This window comes from Leucopleurus acutus, assembly GCF_964270905.1.
Source record: "Leucopleurus acutus genome assembly, chromosome: 6".
Taxonomy (NCBI): domain Eukaryota; kingdom Metazoa; phylum Chordata; class Mammalia; order Artiodactyla; family Delphinidae; genus Leucopleurus; species Leucopleurus acutus.
In genome coordinates this window covers 19109368-19131946 of record NC_139149.1, presented here as the reverse complement: position 1 = coordinate 19131946, position 22579 = coordinate 19109368, and the positions used below count along the sequence as shown (strand labels likewise).

The 22579-nt window shown below is 38.9% G+C and overlaps 1 protein-coding gene across 1 annotated transcript in view; it reads left to right on the top strand.

Annotated features, from left to right (window-relative positions):
* Positions 1-22579, top strand: part of NCKAP5 (NCK associated protein 5) — a 971312-nt gene that overhangs the window by 785303 nt on the left and 163430 nt on the right. The window contains exons 9-10 of the mRNA XM_082840997.1: positions 1749-1787; positions 10401-10520. Coding sequence (XP_082697123.1) covers positions 1749-1787; positions 10401-10520 — 159 coding nt within the window. The remainder of the gene's footprint in view (positions 1-1748; positions 1788-10400; positions 10521-22579) is intronic.

Below are 22579 nucleotides of genomic sequence, written 5' to 3'. Positions count from 1 at the left end.
CAGAGAAATGAGCACACACAGTTCAGCGTCATCAAAAATACATCTGTTATCAAGAGAAAGGGAAGATAAAGGTGTGGTCCTCAGCCTGAGGTTGAATGTGAGAATTACCAATATGATTACATGATTACACGATTATCACACTTATAATTGTGTTCTTGCCAACCTCCTACCAGCTGTGTTCTCTTTGAAATGAAAGAACACATCCCAGTCATAGATACTCTGCAAATTTATATTGAATAAATGAATGAACAGAAATACCTTATATTTAAGATATTTAAATATCCTGACTCGGTCTTTAATGCTGTCAGTTTCAGTTATCACACTAAATGTTTACAGTTTACGTATGTATTGACTAAAAAATTCCACATAATTCACCTTTCTACCGTAATTTTATCAATATTAGCCATATGGGTACATAATTTCAAGGTTGTGGTGAAGTTTAGTGACTCTTTGTGAAGTGTTTTTGAAACCTGCAGGTGAAAAAGAAATCTTAGTGTAAATACATGTAGAAATGATGAATGGTTATCTGGAGAAAATGCCAGATTCTTGAAATATCATGGACATGTTATTGGTTTTTCACATGGCCGTTAACTGGAATTGTGTCACATGCCCACTCCTAAGCCAGTCGCTGAAAGGGACTGGAATAACCAACACTGGCTTAGATTAATCAAGATTCACCTCCTTGGGCTGAGAGGGGCCCAACTTCTCCTACTGTCACAAGCTGCCTGATACCTGAAGAAAATTAGAGTTCTAGCAATATATTAGTGACAGTTATATTTGGTTGTATATTAGAAGAAACTCAACATAACAGTGCCTATTTTATTTCTCTCTCATATACCAGTTCAGAGATAGACAGTGCAGCTCCATGCATCATCAAGACCAGGCTCATCCTATTTTTCTGCCCCAAAATACTTAATATGTGACTTCCATTGTCAAGGTGGCTGCTGAAGCTCCAGCCATCACTTTCATATCCCAGCTAGGAAAAGAAAGAAGGATGAGCCCCCTTTTTATAAGAAACTGCCTATAAGTCCAAGAAAATAGACTGCTAAAAACTCATTGGCCAGAAGTTTGTCACACAGTGACAAGGGAGGCAGGGAAATGTATTTGGATGTGTCCAGCCAAAAAATCAGGGTTTGTGACTTAGGAGGAAGGGGCAAATGGGGGATAGAGTAAACAACTATCAGACTCTATCACAGGTAACAATGACAAGAGGATGGCGTAAAAGAAGATGTGGAGTAGGAAAGCAGAGCATATAGGAAAGAATGAGTTGCCCCTATTCTCCACCATTCCACCTACCCCTATTGCAAGTAATTTTAAGCAGTGAAATAGTCACACAGCAAAAGAATAGGAAGGAGAGGCAAAGGACATTGTAAATCAGCAGTGTAGAAACTGTATGCAGATAATTAGGATCGTGTTTTACACTGTATCATTTTTTAGTCTTCTTAAAGTACTTTACATATGAAAGGATATTACTTTTCCAAATATGGAAATGTGAGAGTCAAGGTATGAATGATCTTTCCAGCCTAACCATTTTAATTAGCAACAAGGTCACCTTTGGAAAAAGCAAAGTATTACCTAGAAGGAAAGGCTTATTTTGAAAAGAATCAGGTCCTCTGGAGCTAGAGGAAAGAGGAAAATAAGGAGCTAATTAGCTATAGTAAGCTGTGGGAAACTTATTGATAAATTAGAGTCCATGCATATAAAGTCTCATTATTATAAACGGCAACTCTTTTCTTTATTTTTTAAAGGTAGCCAACCAAGTTGTGCAAGCTCTGCTCACTCAAAAGGTAGGTCACTTTCTGGCTTTATTATTTTCAAAGTACTTATGTGAATAGATTGGAACTCACATTGTCAAACTAACAGAAACTATGATTGATAGCTACAATACTTTTCTATTTATTCACTTAGGTTAAAATTGTGTGCGTTTTAGATGGCATATGCAGTAACATCAATGACCAATAGATTCATAAAATTTAAACTCTTGGGAAAGTAATAGAAAGCCTTTTGAAGATGAAGGATTTCCATGGGCCCACCCAGATGAGTAGCAAACCTATCATTTTTATTTAGTAAATGCAAACATTAAATAAGTTGATGGATTCCTCTGACTCCTATAAAATGAATAGCCTGTGATGGGCTGCATTACCAGAGGCCTAAAATTCAGCAAGAGATCTTTGAGGTTAGGAAGTTTGTTTAACTTCTCTGGACCTTAATTCCTGTTCCGTAAAATAGGGATAACAATGTCTACTTCCCAGAATTGCTGTGGTCGTCCTATAAAACGGAACATATAGAGCTGTTCCCCTAGGAACACGTTTGTGGTAAAGATAAAACAATTGGTGGTATTATATACTTGAAAGTTGCTGAGAGTAGATCTTAAGCCTTATTATCACAAAATAAAAAAAGAGAATTAACTGTGTGAGGTGAGGATGTGTTAATAATTTTGATCTTGGTAATCATTCTACCATGCAATGTATATCAAATTGTCATGTTTTACACTTTAAATATATACAATTATATTTGTCAGTTACTCCTCATAAAGTTAGGGAAAACAACAAATGGTGATTTCTCAGCCTGAAATTCCTATACCTTCTCCTTTGTCATCTTCTTATTCTGCCTTCAGATCATGTAATTGGGGCAGAGTGGGTAAATGCAGGTAGTTGCCCAAATTTGGCAGGTTTGGTGAATTTTACTGAACCTTTTGCATCTCCTTCCATGATGTGTCTGAGGGGCTAAATTCTAATTCCTTCAAATTTTTTTATTCTGATTTACCTCTCTGTGAGATAGATTTCCTCTTTAAAAGAAAATCTTAGATCGTGTGGCATGTTCAGGAGGATGTAGCTAAGGAGAGCAAAATCATTTAGACATTTTGATTTTTTTTAATTGAAAACAATTTTATTAGGGGTTTACGACTTCTCATAAAGGTACTTAAATAAATATTATTTTAAATGTGTACTGTAGAGACATTAGAATAATATTTTTGCTAGATTCTCTCCCCCAACTACTTCTGTCAAAATATCATGCTTCCTGCTACAAATGATTTTAACTGATTCAGATTTTACATTAAACTACATAAATAGAGAGATTTGAGCACATTTATTAGGTTAGAATTAGGTTCCATTGTGAGTAACAGAGATCCAAAATAATGGTGGCTTAAATCAGATAAAATAAAATCAAATTAGTTACTTATTTCTCAGATCTAAATCTACAGGTGGACAGTACATGACTGGTATGATGACTCTGCTCCATAAAGTTGATAGGGTTCCTGGCATCCGGGCTTCCATCTTATTATTCTGCAGGATGTGGCCTTCATTTCCAGGGTTACCTCATTGTCCAAAATGGCTGCTCTAGCTCCAGTGATCACATCCACATTTCAGCCATCAGGAAGAAATGAAAGCCAAAGAAAATGAAGAGGCTAAAAGACACGCACCTGCTGTCTTTTAAGAGAAACTTCCAAAAGTTTTCACACCTCCCTACTTATATCTCCATGAACAGAACTTAATCACACATCCACACCTAAGGAAGCTGACAGTGGAGTCTTTATTCTGGGTATGTGCCCAGCTGAAAATTGGTTGTCACCTTATTGTAGAAGAAGGGTCGAAACAGATGTTGAAGGGCAACTCATGATTTCTGTCACAATGTATTCAAATGCCTTTTCTTTTTCAAAGGCTTTAATTTCTCAACTGCTTTCCTCCTGCTGGAAACTCGACACTCGTTTAATTACAAATCTAAGGAATGAAGGGGCACTGTTGCAGCTCTGTGTGTAACTGTTGAAAGACTTCTCATGCCTGTCTTTTTTAATGGTGCCTCAGAAAAGAGACAAGAAAGCTGTCTGGTACAATATAAAGGAAAATGGGACCTTTCAGGTCAGCCACAAAAAATAGCTACACAAATTCAAGTAGTAACTAGTAAACAGATAAATCTGCCTTGGTACAGTTAAGCAGTAAGACGCAAAAAGATGTGCTACTGTGAGATAGCATACCTCAGGGATACTGTGAAGCAGGCAAAGATGCCTGGGCTTTCAGAGATTCCAAAAGAATCATGTTCTGCAGAAACATGCACTTCCCAGTTTTTCTAGAGACTGTAGAATTGCTACAAAAAGACAAAAATTTCTTTTTAATTAAGAGCACATTATAGGAAATAAAATTAGGTTTCTCCGAAAGCAGATGAGAAACCTAATTCTAAAGAGGGATGTAGCTGGCACAGAGTAAAAGACAGAAATCTTGAGTGATTTATCCAAGACACACACATAAAATCCATGAGGTAAAATTACAGTCATAACCATACAGTTTTGGACTGTATCATTTATTATGACACAATGGCAAATCTGCCATGACTTCATATCCTCCTCCCTGGGCAACCAAAAAGGTATTTTTCTGGCATACCAGGAATTGGCTCCGATAAGCATCTTGAAGTCACAGAGTGTATTTCCTTTCCAAATACTGGTAGAAAAAAAATTATTTCTGTAAATTTAGCAGCTTCTGTTAAATGTACATATCATGTCCTAGTCAAGTAATGCAATTTATCTCAGAAATCTGCGAGTTCTCTTAAGAGAGCTGACTGTCCCTCCTTTAGATCAATAACGCTAAAATGACAATATTAAACCCAACTCACTTCCACTTATGCCTCCAAATCATAGGTCCAAGTCTATAAGTGCAAGTGAAATCAATAACCTGAGCTAAACTCATATTTTTGTCTGAAATATATTTTATCTTCATTAAGACAATTACACTCACTGAAAATGTTACTCTCCTAGGTTCTTTTTTTTTTTTTTTTTCCTTTTTCCTTTTTTGCCACTAACACCAAACTCGGAAGAAAAGCATTTTTCCCTGGAGTTATTTTCCAGCATATCAACAACCTCAGCCTTACCCTCATGTTCTTTAGAATCGCCAAATATTCATGGTGTTTTTTAATTTGCCAACGTGGGTTAAGGCCCTTGTATGGTGGAATCTAGCAGTACAGCCAACCAGATAGCAGCAGAACACGATTTTGTAGCTTGAAGCTAAAAGAACTCCCAACTTCTACATATTTCCCTTGTAGGAGGTGTGGTCAGGCCATCTGGGTCCACTTGTGTAGCAATGGTGTGGGTAGGATCTGGTTTCCTTGAAGAGAGTCTGTTTATATTTACTTAGCACTACCAAGGAGTCAGACGCCACGCCCAGCATTTTAAATGCACTGAATTGTTTTTGTTTTCACTGCCATCTTGTGAGGTAGGGCTACGAAAATAAATTTCCCATAGTTCCAATTGCTAGAAGTGCCAAAGCCCATATGTTAACCTAGGGTTACTGCACTCCACTCCATGCCCTTACCCTTTGTACCATTCAGTATAAATTTGGACTGTATCATTTGTTATGACACAAAGGCAAATCTGCCATGACTTCATATCCTCCTCCCTGGGCAACCAAAAAGGTATTTTTCTGGCATACCAGAAGAGATGCTATAAAAATCAACAGATGGGTTGAAACCCAATGATTAGTTACATACGATTGCAGGAAATAAAACAAAAGGGCAAGGAAGCCAGTAGATTTCTTAAAACTTCTGGAAGCATCGCCGGTCCTCGCTAGCAAGGACGTCCAGGATCTGACATGTGTGGAGTCAAAAGTGACCCTAAATTTGGAGATTTCTCCAAATCAAGCTTTCTAAGAATCAGTCTTATTTTAGACCCCAGAATTTCCCAACTGCCAGGGACCTTAGGGTGAACATTTAACCCTGAGCTTGCAAACTAGCTTTCGTAATAGGCTCAATTCACTGTAATGACATAAACTGTTTAGCCGTCACCCAGATTAAGAATGTTTTCATCTGAATGCCTTTTGGATGAAGGCTTGCAGTATTCAGTTTGCCACGAGACTCACCACTTCCTATGGATAAGAACTGGCCTGATTCAGTGATACAATTATGTTACCTGTCTTGCCTTTTTAAGTATTTGATGTTGAGGTCCTTGGTTGGTCTGAGATGTGACCAGCCTTTTCCAGTAATCATTTTCTTCTTACAGAAGTACTAGCATTCTTAGAAGAGATAGGGATATATCAGTGACAGACACTGAGAAGGGTTGTGACCGGGAGAGGCTGGCTGGTGGATGTGGTGTCCAGTAAGCTTAAGGGAAGGGTTCAGGTGGCCCTTGACCAGCCATCTCACGAAGCAGCTGAGGCATGCCTTGTCTTGAAAGCCTGGTTTTGTGCAGAAGCTACGTTTGCAGGTGAGGAAACTGAGGCGTAACCAGAATAAGTTACTTCCTCAAGGTCATGTGGGTAATGAGAACCAGAGCCCAGGCCTCCTACCTGCCAATCCAGTGTGTTCCCATGATACACACTGCCTCTGAAATAGGAATACCAGTATAATATCACTGTACACGAGAAAATCAGATTTAATCAACAGTACTCCAGTGGTAATATCAGTATATATCGAGCTTCTAATCAACCAGCATTTCCCTAAATTTCCTTTAACGTGGAGCTGGCAATGGTTTTGCTCTAAATGCATAAAGTAACCATACTGCGTAACTACTACACAGCAGTGAAGCCAGAATCTCGTTCAGCCCCAAACACAGGTGAAACTTGTCAGGAGTACGATGTGTGGATCCTCCGGGGAAGTTGTGGTTTGGGATCGTTAAGATACACAGGGCCCTTTTAGACCAGTAGCATCACATCGCTCAGTATGTTTTCCCCTGGCATCCAGCTGTAATGCCTTACTTTATTTCAATTGAGAGTGGCATGCAGATTGCAAAGAAAACAGGTTGGGCTGTTTCCTTGAACCCAAAGACCACTGTACTTGCTTACATGAGATGAAATGTAGTCAACTCTTTGGCATTTTTTCTTCCTGATAACATTATACAACACATCCCCTTTTTTCTTTCAAAAGACACAACCTTATATTTTCAGTGGGGTCCTCCCCTTGAGGCCTGAGACATACTAGGGAGCAGAGAAAAAAAGAGGTGGTGGATGAGGGCAGATGGTCCAGCCCCTGTTGGGAGCCATGATCTCAGAGGCTGGCCTCTGAACAGGAGAGTTCTTTAGCTTCTAACGCCTTGCCTGGGGGGCATAGTCTAGTTCTCCCCTCTATAATCGACAGCATTAGAATAGTGGCTCTTGCACCCAGCCTCAAAATGTCATATGGGCCTTTATGTTAGTGGGTTCTCATTGTGAGCCCAGGGGAAGCACAGACAGCCGCTGACACTCTGCCTCGTAGTCAAGGAAACTGTGGTTTTTCTCTCTCTCTTTCCATCTCTCCAGTCTGGCTGTGTTTATGTGTGTGCACATGGGCACACACACATGGCTTTGATTACAGTTTCTTGGGATGACAGCTGTCTGGCATCACTTAACCATCCACAGCTTGAGTGAAGAAAACAAGAATGTTAAAGCAACACAGAATATTCTTTTATATCTACAAATTTTCTGTCCAGCTCAATTCTGTGGGTCAGTGATTGTAAGAGCAGCGTCACATTCCTAAAGCCCTCCATGCCCCCCTCTGCTCTGTGCTGATCGAGATGAGCCACGAGTGATGAACGGTCCTCAAGGTCGATGAAGTGTGTTCCTGCTAATGAACTTTTACTGCCTTAAGTAACAGTAATGGCCATGGAAATTTGGGCACTGGTACAAAAACCTGCTTTAGAATATATTGATTTTTTTTCTTTCTTTTTTTTTTTTACCCGTCTGAAGAAATCTTTTCAAGTTATTCTCAGTTTTGCTACTAAAAACTGTTGCTGGTATTCCTTACAAGTCTCCTTTCTCCTTGCAAATCCAAACTCGTATGCTTCTGTTTCCATCCCCACCCACCCCCCGCAAGTGAGAATGATTGTGTTTTCCCACCCAATAGGTACTATTAATATTTATTTACCTCACAGTCAAGTTTTATTAATTGCTTAATTAGCAGTAGTGAAAACAGTTAGCGTTTGGGAGCAGGGAGTGTTATATACACGCTAAGAACAAAAATTAGCATTAGCGAGACACAGAGGTTGAATTCTAAATAAAGACAGCAAATTTAGCCTTATAATTTGAGCAGCGCCTAGGCCCCCAAAACAGCCTCTGCTAAATGGCATGCACACACCCCCTGCCCCTGCTTTTACAGCTGCTGCCCTCCTACAGCTGGCACCCTGGTTGCCTCACCTGGACATGGCATTCCTTTGCTCTGCTCTGCATTTGTAGGCAGCAATCAGTTGAAAACATCCTACGCATCAGCTTCCTTATTTAGCTAAAAAGGTGAGATGAGTGTAAGCTGTGCACTGAGCTATAGCTTGGCCTGTCTCTTTGCCTCCTGTAAATAGAATGAATAAGCCTGGCAGTGATGATGCATCTCAGGTAAAGCCTCGGAAGCTAGACCTCTCTCTAGCTGCACACGTAGGTTGCCCCAAGGTTATGTATGAAACAGGCGCACTCACCGTTGTGACTGCTGTTTAGGTCCTGGGGAGCAGAGCTGTGGACTGGCACCCTGTCTTGCTCGCAGAGCCTTAAGTGAGGCCTGTAGCTGCCCCACCTCAGAATACACAGGTAGACACACAACAGTGTTGAGAAACTTAAAACTCTCTTTATCACACCATCACTAGAGAATAGAACTCATCATCATTAACCCCTTTAACAAAATCAGCACACAATTTTATCAAGCTCCTACTGCCCTGTGGGGTGCTGTGCTAGGTGGTGAAGGAAAAATGTCAGAACAATATGCTCGTGCTGCTGTTTCTGTGAGTATCTCCTCCTGCCTTTGGAGGAGCGTGTCATCTGATTGACAAGATAAGTCCAGAGCCTGAAAGCAGATCAACACAGAGCAGTATCTCACATTAACTAAATGTCGTAGAAGAGGCATTGAGGGCTTCCTGGAGTTCAGGAAAGGGAGCAGATAAAAGCGGAGGATGCCAGGTAAAGGCGTGGGGGAGGAAACAATTTGAACTGGATGTCAACCAAAGAGCCAAACTTGGACCAGAAGAAGGAGGTGGATGAGAAACAAAAGGGAGGTCGGGGAGGGGGAAGGAGGCAGAATGCCTGGTGCTTTCGAGAACAGGCAGACCCTTGTTAAAGAGCAGGGTAAGAGCATGGTAAGAGCAGAAACCTATATATTTTTTTTTTTTTCAAATCAGGAAGTAGTGTAAGATAAAGTTTGAAATGTAGAAAAGGGTCAGCTTTTGAAGAACCTTGCCTTGGGGCTTTATTCTACCGGGTGTTCCTTGAACCCCACCAAAGAGGGTGTAGACATGTCAGTATAAGTACTGTCTTTATCACAAGTTAACTTGGAAGGCAGCTCCTGGGTGGGATTCTAGAGCATTCTAAAGCTCCCGCATGTCAGCCCCCCTCATGAAAGCTCCTTGGTGTTTGAACTCTTCAGAAGAGCTGCTCTAAGGGGATGCTGAGGTACGGTTCTTCTACTTCTTCCCCAACACTAAGACCAGAACATCCCAAAAGATATGGAAATCCACTAGTTCGGAGGATGGGCAAGTTTCAAGTGGCCTTATAAGCCTTCACTTCACAGTTGCTTCACTCCATCTAAATCCATCACTGACTCGGTTAGCCGCATTGAGAATTTCAGCTCGTTTCCGCAAACGACAGAGGAAGCTTCCATCAAAAGTGATAGTTTCCATACGGTATTTGTTTTTCTCTTTCTGACTTACTTCACTCTGTCTGAGAGACTTGGAGAAAAAAAATAAAGTCATGAAGAATCTAGGGGTAAGATGGGAATAAAGACAGACCTACTAGAGAATGACTTGAGGATATGGGGAGGGGGAAGGGTAAGCTGTGACAAAGTGAGAGAGTGGCATGGACATATATACACTACCAAACGTAAAATAGATAGCTAGTGGGAAGCAGCTGCATAGCACAGGGAGATCAGCTCGGTGCTTTGTGACCACCTAGAGGGGTGGGATAGAGAGGGTGGGAGGGAGGGAGACGCAAGAGGGAAGAGATATGGGGACATATGTATATGTATAACTGATTCACTTTGTTATAAAGCAGAAACTAACACACCATTGTAAAGCAATTATACTCCAATAAAGACGTTAAAAAAAAAAGTGATAGTTTCTTTAGTTGACCAAATCTCTATTCACTGTAAAAACATTGTCCTGTGGTTTGTGCTTTATGATTGCTTTTATGAAGACAGTGAAAAAGCCAGATATATAGGTGGAAACTTAATTGACGTTATATTGCTGAGATTTACCATCTTCAAAAATAGCATGCTAGATTAATGCATTTCTGATTTCAAGGTGCTTTTTTTTTTTTTTTCAAGTAGGTCTTCCCTGAACATAATAATTCTATCAGACAGTGGGCTGTGGAAGAAAACATTGTGTGTCATCTATTTCTGGGGGGCTTGAAGGCTTAAAATACTATTTTTTACTAATGTGCCTGAAATATCAGATGAAATATAGTATTAATATGCAAAAGTGTCTTAATGGTAATAGACTTTTTTTTCTTTCAATGTGTTTGTTGCAGGATCTAAGGGAGGAATGTGTAAAGTTGAAAACGAGAGTGTTTGATTTGGAACAACAGAATCGAACGCTAAGCATCCTTTTCCAACAGCGAGTCAGACCAACTTCTGATCTGCTCCTCCAGGTATGTGTTTCTGTGCAAAACAGTCTTTGCTACTGAAATGCTATTGACAGGAAGTGAGTTAACTTCAAAAGTTACCACTATCTCCATGGGCAAGACATATTGCATCGGAACCTCCATTCTCTCCCCTCTCAAGGGATGTCATTAAAATTGAATGTCTCTTAAATCTCTTGACTCTTTAAACCTAATTTTGATAAAGAAATGCATCAACAAATGATAAACAGGTAAAAGGAAACAATCAGAGGTATCAAGTGAAACCGGGGAATGGAGTCAGCAAATAATTGATTGCTCTGGGGACAAGTATTAGTAGACTTGCACTCCCTGATAAGCAAGGCGGAGTTTTATGTGATGCCGAAGTACATTTCTTTATTTCAAACTCTCTGTAAGCAAAACTACAGCTGGGGTTTGTTGTACTTTCATCTCTCTCTCTCTCTGCAGCCCGCCTCCTCACAACCTAATACACTCCGCCTCAGTCTTTTACAGGTTCTCTTCGTCTAAGCGTTCTCACCAAACTCTTCCGGTTGCCTTCATAACAGGGAAAGTTGTGGAAAGGCAAACCATTTGAATCATTTTGAAGCTACCCCCCCCCCCCCGAGAAAGCACTAGAAAATATATCTGACTGCAGGGAGACACGTGGATTGGCAAAGGGGTCTAGAAGGCTGATCTTTGCTGTTTCCTATTTTTTTTTTAATGCTATTAATGTTCATATTTGCTCAAACAAGCTCCAAGTTTGTAAAGGATAACCCCCAGCTGCCTGGTCTGATTGACTAAAGGAAAGGGGAAAGACAGAGATACCCTCTAGACTAGCCTGTCACCACTGTAGCCGCTAGCCATGTGGTGCTATTGAAATTAAACATTAATTTAAATTAAGTTTCTATGTCAAACTAGTCAGGTTTCAAGTGTTGAAAAGCCACACATGGCCAGCAGCTACCATGTTAGACAGTGTTTGTACAGAACATTTCCATCATGCTAGAAAGTTCAGCACTTTTCCAGATGGTTGAGACAGTGTTGCTAATTTACCCTCTGCACTTTGGCACAAACATCTTTCCCTGACTCCTCAGGGAAATAATGAGAAATTGCAGTTCATTTCAGAGAAAGAAAGATGTTTGGTAAAACCGCACATCAAAATGTAATCCTCCCCCCCCACCGCCGCCTCCGATGAAGAGAAAAGAGCTCTCTGAATTGTAAAATAGATCTCATCTCTTAAATTAATTTTCTCTCTGCTTTATCTATTAGCGCATAATTCATAATTTATGACTCATAAATTGTGTGGAAAAAAAATCATCTATCTCTATTCTGTTTCCTGATCCTGCCCACGATAAATGTTGGTCAGAGAGAATGTTGCATCTGTTAAAAGTTGTATGTCATTTGCTCTCTTATAATCAGGATCCACTATTGTAATCGCTTTTCACAGCTATTGCATTTTCCTGAATTTTTCCATTTTACGTGTTTTAACTTGAGGCTTTTCTGGAACAATTTTTAAGGATCTACAGTCCCTGTTTGTGAATCATGATGGTTCATTTCCACAGTAAACACATGTGCCATAGATATTTAAGCTTCTTCATTGGCTGACGCAAATTTCTTAAATACATATCCAACTGGCAGGGGATGGTGTTTGCGCTAACAATGGAACTCAGTGTTTACTCCTTGGGTGTCTTCAACCAACACACTGTTTCTCCCCAGATAGACCTCACTTCCAGGAGCCATTCTAATTTAAATGCAATTTGTAAAAGATGGGCTGATAGTAGTTCTGGACGTAGAATAATAGCAGGGATGATGCCTGCCCTCTAACATCTAAGGGCTCACAGTCATAGACAAAGTTGCTGGTTTCTCAGGTGGTCTGTTCATTATATGACCTGTGGTTTTTTAATTTTCTGGTGGCACAAATACATATCATGGAGCACCGGCTAAAGGAAAAGCAGTTTGAGCTTGCTCTGCACCTGTGGAAGCTCTGTAATTATTTGTTGAATGGAATAATGAATAAATGACCCAGATTCATTCTGCAAGTTGGGGAGTTACTTTACATACACCTAAGAGAGGTTTATACCCCTACCTCTTCTTCTGAATGTTTCCTGTCTTGTGTGGAGGCTTTGGAACTATGCAGCCATGCTGGTCCAGCCCAGTTTGTTTGAGGGTGTGGCTGGTGAGCACAGCAAACCCACCAGTGTGCCTGGTCCTGAGCATGAGAGATGTTACAGCTTCTGCCCGTGGACTGGAGATTCAGTACAGAAGATTTCTAAGTAGGTTTCTATGTATCTTAAAAAACTGCATTAGTTGTCATCTGCTGAATACAGCCTGATGATTCTCTACAATCTAAGTAGCCACCTGAAGAGAAATACAGAAAGAAGATTGTTGAACACATTGTGATTTTAGTAGATACATTGTTAAGTTGTAGAAAAGAAAATAATTTATAGGAAATAGCTAATTATTTGTCCCTCAAAAACAGAGAATAAGAGGTTACATGGATATTCTTTAGCAAATTCTGATATAAGAGGAACAAAAGGATAGTTCTAAGGATGCGTTGACAGATTCTGGGAAACTTACAAAGGGAACCAGTCCATGATGGGAAAGGAAAGAAGTCTAACCTGAAATTTAAAATCTTAAGAATGGCCATAAACTTCTCTGTCGATTCCAGTTTCCAGAAAAGCATCTGTGGGACTATGGGTGGAAGCAAGTCAGATTAATAAGGGCCTCCATATTAAAATCAATAATTTGAGCTAAATTCTAATGGATTAAGAAACCAGTGTAGCAAATAAAATCTAAAAGTAACATTCTTAACGGAACCGGAGTCTATAACTAACCTTATTTGAACTCACTGGCCAGATTAACCAATGCTCACCATTTCCTCTTATAAATTATATTAGATTACACTCTCAATTTACCAAACATTGACAACTAGTTGAAACTCTCTACTAAGAGTACTTAATTCTCTTACCAGTTGAGTTGAATTTCCACCATGAATGAGTTATGTTTGTAACTCAGTATGTTCACATGACTAGTACTTGTCACGGTGATTATGAAATTTTTAGCTACTTTATAAACGGATGAAATGTGGTGCAAAAAGAATTGTTTCTATAAAATAAAGTTGAGTGCTTCAAAAACACTATAAAGGCACATCCCTAAAAACGTTTGTGATCAAATGAAATATAGGTGTGTAACTGCAAAAAAAAAAAAAAATGTGGGAGATGGGGAATTGTATTAAATGTAGAGGCAGTCTGCTTGCAAATTGCTTCTCAGGTGGTTTTAAGTTCTTGTTCCACTATTAAGAAAAACAAAACCTAGAAATCACAGACAATGCATAAAGCATGTGTTTGATGCCCCCCCCCAAAAAAACACAAAAGACATTGGAGGACTCTAATAATATGATTCCTAGGCAAAAAAGACAGCCTTGGCCCTACCAAAAAAAAAAGTGCTAGATACTGTTCTCCAACCTTTATAGTGTTCACCAGTTTATCTCCATCACAGTACTTTCAGGTACGAACTATCTCTATACCCATTCTACAGATGAGGACACTTAGGCACAAAGAGGCTGTGTCACCCAGTGGTAATGGACAGACTGGGGATTTAAATCCATGGTCAGGGTCCGCTTCCTCCCTTTCACTTCCTGTCTGTGCTCCCTCTACATGGAATACAAATGGACACGAGGAACGCTTTTCTGATTCAGTACTCTGACAGACATCTTGCTTAACGGGCCCACCTGTGCTCAAATCAGTTCAGAGGGCTTCTGCAGTGTAATCGCCTACTATCTTTACACATTTCTGAAAGCCTCTTGATCTGTAGCATCCAAGATTTTCCCCTCTCCTGTGTGTTCTGCTCTTGTCTTGCTTTGGACACCTGTGTTATCGTCATCTTGATAGGACATTATTCTCATATTTTCTGCCTAACACAGTTTATTCTTCTCCTTTTTATCTGATATTTCAAAGGTCCTATACTCATATCCTTGGGCCAAGATAGAAAGAAAAGAATGTTATAGTGTAGATTATTCTCACAAACAGTTGAGAATCTGACAGCTTAGAACCAAGGTGTAAAACTTTGCTGTCACTTCTGAGAGCGTTGACTTTTTTTTGCTAGTGTTTTTATATTATTTCAGATGAGATGAGACGATTTTAAAATTATCTTTGTGCTTCTGATGTATTTTTCGTTCATTGCATCTTTATTTTATTTAATTTCATATGCAATTATGGCATCCTAGAGTTACATGGTACTGACGGTGGAGGTCATGCAGTGCAACCCCCATAACTAGGGATTTCATGTTAACTTTTATTTCACCTAAATAGGAATCTCCTTGAGGGCAGCAATTATGCTGTGAATGTTGCATTTTACCCTCCCACAGATATTATCACCATTCATAATACATAGTCAGTGTATACTTGGATGGCTTAACATTTAATTCAATATTTTTTTAACTTTTTATTTTATGTTGGAGTATAGCTAATTAACAATGTTGTAATAGTTTCGTGTGCACAGCAAAGCGACTCAGCCATACATGTACGTGTATCCATTCACCCCCAAACTCCCCTCCCATCCAGGCTTCCACATAACATTGAGCAGAGTTCCCTGTGCTATACAGTAGGTCCTTGTTGGTTATCCATCTTAAATATAGCAGTGGGTACATGTCAATCCCGAACTCCTGAACAATCCCTTCCCCCCACCCTTCCCCCTAGTAACCATAAGTTTGTTCCCTAAGTCTGTGAGTCTGTTTCTGTTTTGTAAATAAGTTCATCTGTATCATTTCTTTTTAGATTCTGCATATAAGCAATATCATACGATATTTCTCTTTCTCTGTCTGACTTACTTCAATCAGTATGACAATTTCTGGGTCCATCCATGTTGCTGCAAATGGTGTTATTTCATTCTTTTTAATGGCTGAGTAATATTCCATTGTATATATGTGCCACATCTTCTTTATCCATTCATCTGTCAATGGACACTTAGGTTGCTTCCATGTCCTGGCTATTGTAAATAGTGCTCCAGTGAACATCGGGGTGCATGTATCCTTCTAGACCATGTTTTTCTCCGGATATATGCCCAAGAGTGAGATTGCAGGGTCATATGGTAGCTCTATTTTTAGTTTTTTAAGAAACCTCCATCCTGTTCTCCATAGCGGCTGCCCCAATTTACATGCCCACCAACAGTGTAGGAGGGTTCCCTTCTCTCCGCACCTTCTCCAGCATTTATTGTTTGTGGATTTTTTGATGATGGCCATTCTGACTGGTGTGAGGTGATATCTCATCGTAGTTTTGATTTGCATTTCTCTAATAATTAACGATGTTGAACATCTTTTCATGTGCCTCTCGGCCATCTGCATGTCTTCTTTGGAGAAATGTCTACTTAGGTCTTCTGCGCATTTTGTGATTGGGTTGTTTGTTTTGATGATATTAAGCCACATGAGCTGTTTGTAAATTTTGGAGACTAATCCCTGGTTGGTCCCGTCATTTGCAAATATTTTCTCCCAATCTGTGGGTTGTCTTTTCGTTTTGTTTATGGTTTCCTTTGCTGTGCAAAAGCTTTTGAGTTTAATTAGGTCCCATTTGTTTATTTTTATCTCCATTATTCAGGGAGATGGATTGAAAAAGATATTGCTGCAACTGATGTCAGAGAGTGTTCTGCCTTTGTTTTCTTCTAGGAGTTTTATAGTGACTGCAAAATGGACATTACAATAAGTCTAATTAATGTCTGTCACTATGAACAGATTTCTTTTTCTTGTGATGAGAACTTTTAAGATCTCTTAGCAGATTTCAAGTATTCAATACAGTATTAATAACTAGAGTCACCATGCTGTACATTACATCTCCAGAAGTTATTGATCTTATAACCGGAAGTTTATACCTTTTGATCCCCTTTATCAGTTTCACCAACTCCCCACCCCCACCAATCTGTTCTTTGTTTCTATGAGTTCTTTTTTTAAAAAAAATTCCACGTGTGAGTGAGATCATGCAGTTTTTACTTCTCTCTGTCTGACTTTTTTCACTTAGCATAATGTCCTCAAGGTCCATCCACGCTGTCACAAATGGCAAGATGTCATTCTTTTTTATGGCTGAATAATATTCTATCACATATATATGTAAATATATAAATATATCTCTAAAATACATTTATATCTTATATATATATATATATATATATGTCATATATATCACATTTTCTTTATCCATTTATCCATCAGTGGAGACTTGGATTGTTTCCATATCCTGGCTACTATAAATAATGCTGCAGTGAACATGACAGTGCAGATAATCTCTTCTTTGAGATAGTGATTTCATCTACCTTGAGTTTAGGCCCATAACTGGAGTTGCTGGATCATATCGTAGTTCTATCCTTTAATTTTTTGAGGCACCTCCATACTGTTTACCGTTGTGGCTGGACCAATTTACATTTCCTGCCAAGAGTGTACAAGGGCTCTTTTTTCTCCACATCCTCACCAGCATTTGTTATCTCTTGTTTTTTGGGTTTTTTTTTGCGGTACGCGGGCCTCTCACTGTTGTGGCCTCTCCCGTTGCGGAGCACAGGCTCCGGACGCGCAGGCTCAGTGGCCATGGCTCACGGGCCCAGCCGCTCTGCGGCATGTGGGATCTTCCCGGACTGGGGCAAGAACCCGTGTCCCCTGCATCGGCGGGCAGACTCTCAACCACTGCGCCACCAGGGAAGCCCATCTCTTGTTTTTTTGATAATACATTCGAACAGTTGTGAAGTGATCTCTCATGTGGTTTTGATTTGCATTTTGCTGATGATTAGTGATCTTGAGCACCCTTTCATGTTCCTGTTGGCTCTTTGAATATTTTCTTTGGAAAAAAGCTTATTCAGGTCCTTTGTCCACTTTTTAATTGGATTATTTGATACTTTGCTATTGAGTTGTATGAGTTCCTTATTTATTTTAGATGTTATCCCTTATCAGATGTGTGGTTTGAGAATATTTTCTCCCATTCTGTAGGCTGCCTTTTATCTTTGTTGATTGCTTCTTTGGCTGTGTAGAAGCTGTTTAGTTTGATGTAGTCCCATTTGTTTATTTTTGCTTTTGTTGCTTGAGCTTTAGGTGTCACATCCTTGAAATCATTGCCAAGACGAATGTCAAGGAGGTTTTTTTCCCCCTATGTTTTTACTATAGGAGTTTTATGGTTTCATATCTTACATTTAAGCCTTTAATTCATTTCGAGTTAACTTTTTGTGACTGGTGTAAGATAGGGGTTTAGTTTAATTCTTCTACCTGTGAATATCCAGTTTTTCTAGCACCATTAATTGAAGAGCCTGTCTTTTCTCCATTGAGTATTTTTGGCTCCCTTGTCAAATATTAGTGACCATATTATGCATGGGTTTATTTCTGGGTTCTTGATTCTGTTCCATTGCCCTGTGTGTCTGTTTTTATGCCATTTCCATACTGTTTTGATTACTATTGCTTTGTAACACAGTTTGAAATCAGCAAGTGTTATATCTCCAGCTCTATTCTTCTTTCTCAGGACTCCTTTGCCTATTCAGGGTCTTTTGTGATTCCAGACAAATTTCAGGATTGTTTTTCTATTTATGTAAAAAATGCCACTGGAATCTTGATAAGGGTTGCACTGAACCTATAGACAGCTTTAGGTAGTATGGATATTTTAACGATATTAATTTCTCCAATCCATGAACATAAGATATCTTTCCATTTATTTGTGTCATCTTCAGTTTCTTTCATCAGTGTCTTATAGTTTTCATTGTAGAGACTTTTCACTTCTTTGGTTAGATTTATTCCTAAGTATTTTATTCTTTTTGATGCTATTATAAATGGGATTGTTTTTCTTGTTTCTTTTTCAGATAATTAGTTGTCAGTGTATCGAAACGCTATTGATTTCTGTATGTTGATTTTGCGTCCTGCAACTTTATTCAATTCATGATTATCTAAAAGTTTTTTATGAGGTTTTTACATTTTCTATATATAAAATCACATCGTCTGCAAATAGAGACAATTTTGCTTTTTGCTTTCTGATTCTAATGTCTTTTATTTATTTTCTTTGCTTGAGTGCCCTTACTAGAATTTCTGGTACCATGATGAATAGGAGTGGTGATACTGGGCACCCTTGTCTTGTACCTGATAGAGGAAAAGCTTTCATCTTTTCACCACTGAGTATGATGTTAGCTGTGGACTTATCATATATGGCCTTTATTATGTTGAGGTATATTCCTTCTCTACACAGTTTGTTGAGCTTTTATTATAAATGAATGTTGAATTCTGTCAAATGCTTTCTCTGTGTCTGTTGAGATGATCATAGGATTTTTAAAATTCTATTATTGTGATATATCACACTTACCGATTTGCATATGTTGAACCATCCTTGCACCCAAGGGATGAATCCCAATTGACTTTGCTGTATGATCCTTTTAATGAGCTGTTGAAATCAGTTTGCTAGTACTTTGTTCAGAATTTTTACATCTATATTCATCAGGGACATTGGCCTGTAGTTTACTTTTCTTGTAGTGTCTTTATCTGGCTTTGGTATCAGGGTGATACTGGCCTCATAAAATGAATTTTGAAGCGTTCCTCTCCTCTTCAAGTTTTTGGAAGAGTTTGAGAAGATTTGGCATCAGTTCTTCTTAAATCTTTGGTAAAAATTTACCAGTGAACTACCAGGTCCTGGTCATTTCTCTGTTGGGAGGTTTATGGTTACTGATTCAATCTCCTTACTCATTCTTAGTCTGTTTAGAGTTTTTGTTTCTTCATGATTCACTCTTGGTAAGTTGTTTGTTTCTAGGAATTTTTCAATTTATTCTACATTATCCAATTTGTTGGCATATAGTTGTTCAAAGAAGTTTCTTATTATCCTTTGCATCTGTGGTGTCAGTTGTAATGTCTCCTCTTTCATTTATCATTTTATTTATTTGAGTCCTGTTTTTCTCTTGGTTAGGCTAGCTAAAGGTTTGTCAGTTTTGTTTATCTTTTCAAAAAACCAACTCTATAGTTTTGTTAATATTTTCCATTATTTTTTATTTTGTTTATTTCTCCTCTTTTTTTTTATTTCCTCCCTTCTGCTACTATTGGGCCTCATTTATTCTTCTTTCTCTAATTCCTTGAGGTATAAAATTTGTTTATTTATTTGAGAGTTTTCTTTTGTTTCGATGTATGTGTTTATCCATATAAACTTCCCTCTTAGAACTGCTTTTGCTGCACCTTGTAAGTTTTTGTATGTTGTTTCCATTTTCATTTGTCTCAAGATACTTTTTTATCTTTTCATCTCTTCTTTGATCCCTTGGTTGTTCAGGAGTGTGTTTTTTTTTAAAAAAATCCATGTATCAAATATTTGTGAATTTTCCTGTTTTTCTCCTGGTGTTGATATCTAGTTTCATATCATTCTGTTTGGAAAAGATTTGGTATGATTCAATGTTCTTAAATTTACTAAGACTTGTTCTGTGGCCTACCATATGATCTATCCTAGAAATTGTTCTGTTTGCACTTAAAAAGAATGTGTATTTTGGTGCTGTTGAATGGAATGTTCTGTATGTGTCCGTCAGGTCTATTTGATTCATAGTGTTATTCATATCCACTGTTTCCTTATGGATTCTCTGCTGGATGATCTATCCATTGTTGAGAGTAAGATATTAAAGTCTCCAATTATTACTGTATTGCTGTTTATGTCTCCTTTTACTTCTGTTACTCTTTGCTTCATATATTTCGATGCTCCAATGTTGGCTACATAAATATTTACAATTGTTATATATTCTAGGTGGACTGACCCCTTTATCATCATACTATTACCTTCTTAGTCGCTTTTGAGCATTTGCAGCTTAAAGTCTATTTTGTCTGATATACATATAGCTAACTCTGCTTTCTTTTGGTTACCATTTGTTTGAAATATCTTTTTCTATCCCTTCACTCCCAGGCTGTGTGTATCTTTAAAGCTAAAGTGAGTCTCTTGTAAGCAGCATATTGTTGGATTTTTTAAAATTTTATTGTGTGTCTTTGGATTGGAGAATTTAATCCACTTACATTTAAAGTAATTATTGATAGGTGAGGACTTATTACTGCCATTTGATTAATTGTTTTCTGATTGTGTTGTTAAACCTTTGTTCCTTGCTTCTTTTTTTTTCCTCTTACTGATTTATTTCGTGATTTGATGACTTTTTGTAGCAGTATGCTTTGTTTATTGTAATCTTTTGTGTAACTACTACAGGTTTTTCCTTTGTAGTTATCATGAGACTTACATAAATATCTTCTATTTATGACATCCTGTTTTAAGCTGGTAACAACTTAACTTCAATAGCATACATAAACTTTACACTTTTTCTTCTCCCTTCTTACATTTTATGTTTAATGTTACAATTTACATATTTTTATATTGTGTATCAATAATAAATTACTGTGCTTATGGTTATTTTTAATACTTTTTTCTTTAACGTCTTAAGTTGGAGTTGTAAGTGAACTATGGAACACTATACCAATATTAGAAAATCTGGCTTTGCTTATATATTTACTGTTACCAGTGAGTTTTTTTTACCTACATTCATATACTTTCATGGCGTTAATGAGCATCACTTTATTTCCTCTGGAAGAACACCCTGTAGCATTTCTTGTAAAGCATGTCTGGTGGTGATGTTGATCAGCTTTTATTTGTTCAGGAAAGTCTTCATCTCTGGTATTCTTGGCTGTGCATTTGAATAAATGGTCACCTCCTCCAGCTTTTACAGGTTCATTCCAGCAGAAACAATCCTAAACCATAATGCATATATTGTTTTTCTGGACTGTGTCCCCTAAACCCCGTAGGTTTTTAAACCTTTTATTTATTTATTTTTACTCTTTTCTTTTTTTTTGTTGCTCAAATGACTGGATAATTTCAAATGACTTATTTTCTAATTCACTGATTTATTCTTTTGCTTGGTTGAGTCTGCTGCTGAAGTTCTCTATTGAATTCTTCAGTCAGTGTATCATTCGGCTCTAGGATTTCTGTTTGGTTTTCTGGATGGGTTCTGTTTCTTTGTTGAACTTCTCATTTCATTTATGCGTTATTTTTCTAATTTTATTTAGTTGTCTGTGTGATCTTGTAGTTTACTAAACCTATTGAAGAGGATTATTCAGAATGTTTTGTCAGACGGTTCCTAGATCCCTATTTCTTCAGGGTCAGTTATTAGAGCTTTATTAGTTTCTTTTGATGGCATGATGTTTACCTGATTCTTTGTAATCCTTGACTCTTTGCATTGGTATCTGTGCATTTGAGAAAGCAGCTTCCTCTTCCAGACTTTACAGATTCACTTGGGCAGAGGCAGTCCTTCACCTGTCAGCTCAGCTTGGGGTTCTGACGAGCCAGCTGGTAGCATCCTTAGAAGTGGGGCTTGCTATCAGAGTTTCTGTTTGAGGGAGGCCACTGCCCAAGCTCTGAGTTCAGGGGTGCCACTGGCTGGGAACAGTTGACTAGGACTACTGGCTTGGTTCTTTTCCCCAGTGCAGCTGTAGAATGGACTCCACAGTTGCTTGCATTCGCTGGTCAGGCTTCCTAGTCGGGTGCTATACTCAGTAGTTAAGGGGGCCTGCAAATTTACTTCCCTGCCTGGCCAAGGTCATAGAACTGCTGGAATGGCTCACTGTCTGGGGACCAAGGCCAGGCAAAACTGTCCCCTGAGCTCCCTGGTCAGGCAGAGCCACTGACTTGATTCTGCAGATGGACAGAGCTACTGACTGGGTTTTCTGCTCAGGTGCCCCTATAAGTGCAGCTACAGGGTGGGCCACTTAGCCTCCCAGGTGCTCTCGTTATGCTTCCTGATCAGGCAAGACTGAGGGCTGTCCTCAACAGTAGGTGGGGGAAGCAGCCTACTTCCCTGCCCAGGTGGTGCAGCAGAACAGGCCCGAAGGCCAGCATTGCGTGTTGTCTGGGGATCGAATCAGGCAGAATTGTGCATCAAGTACTCTGGCCACATGGGCTTGGCTCTGACGATGGGCAAAGCCACTGGTTGGGATCTCCTCCTCCACCGTGAGGAGGAACTTACTCTGCCCAGATCTAAGTGCTGGTTACTGTAAGCCCTGCCCCCCGCTTTGATGTGATCTCCAGTGTCAAGCCCTGCAGCTTCCTTGTAATCCCCATGGGGTGAGACCCAAATGGGCC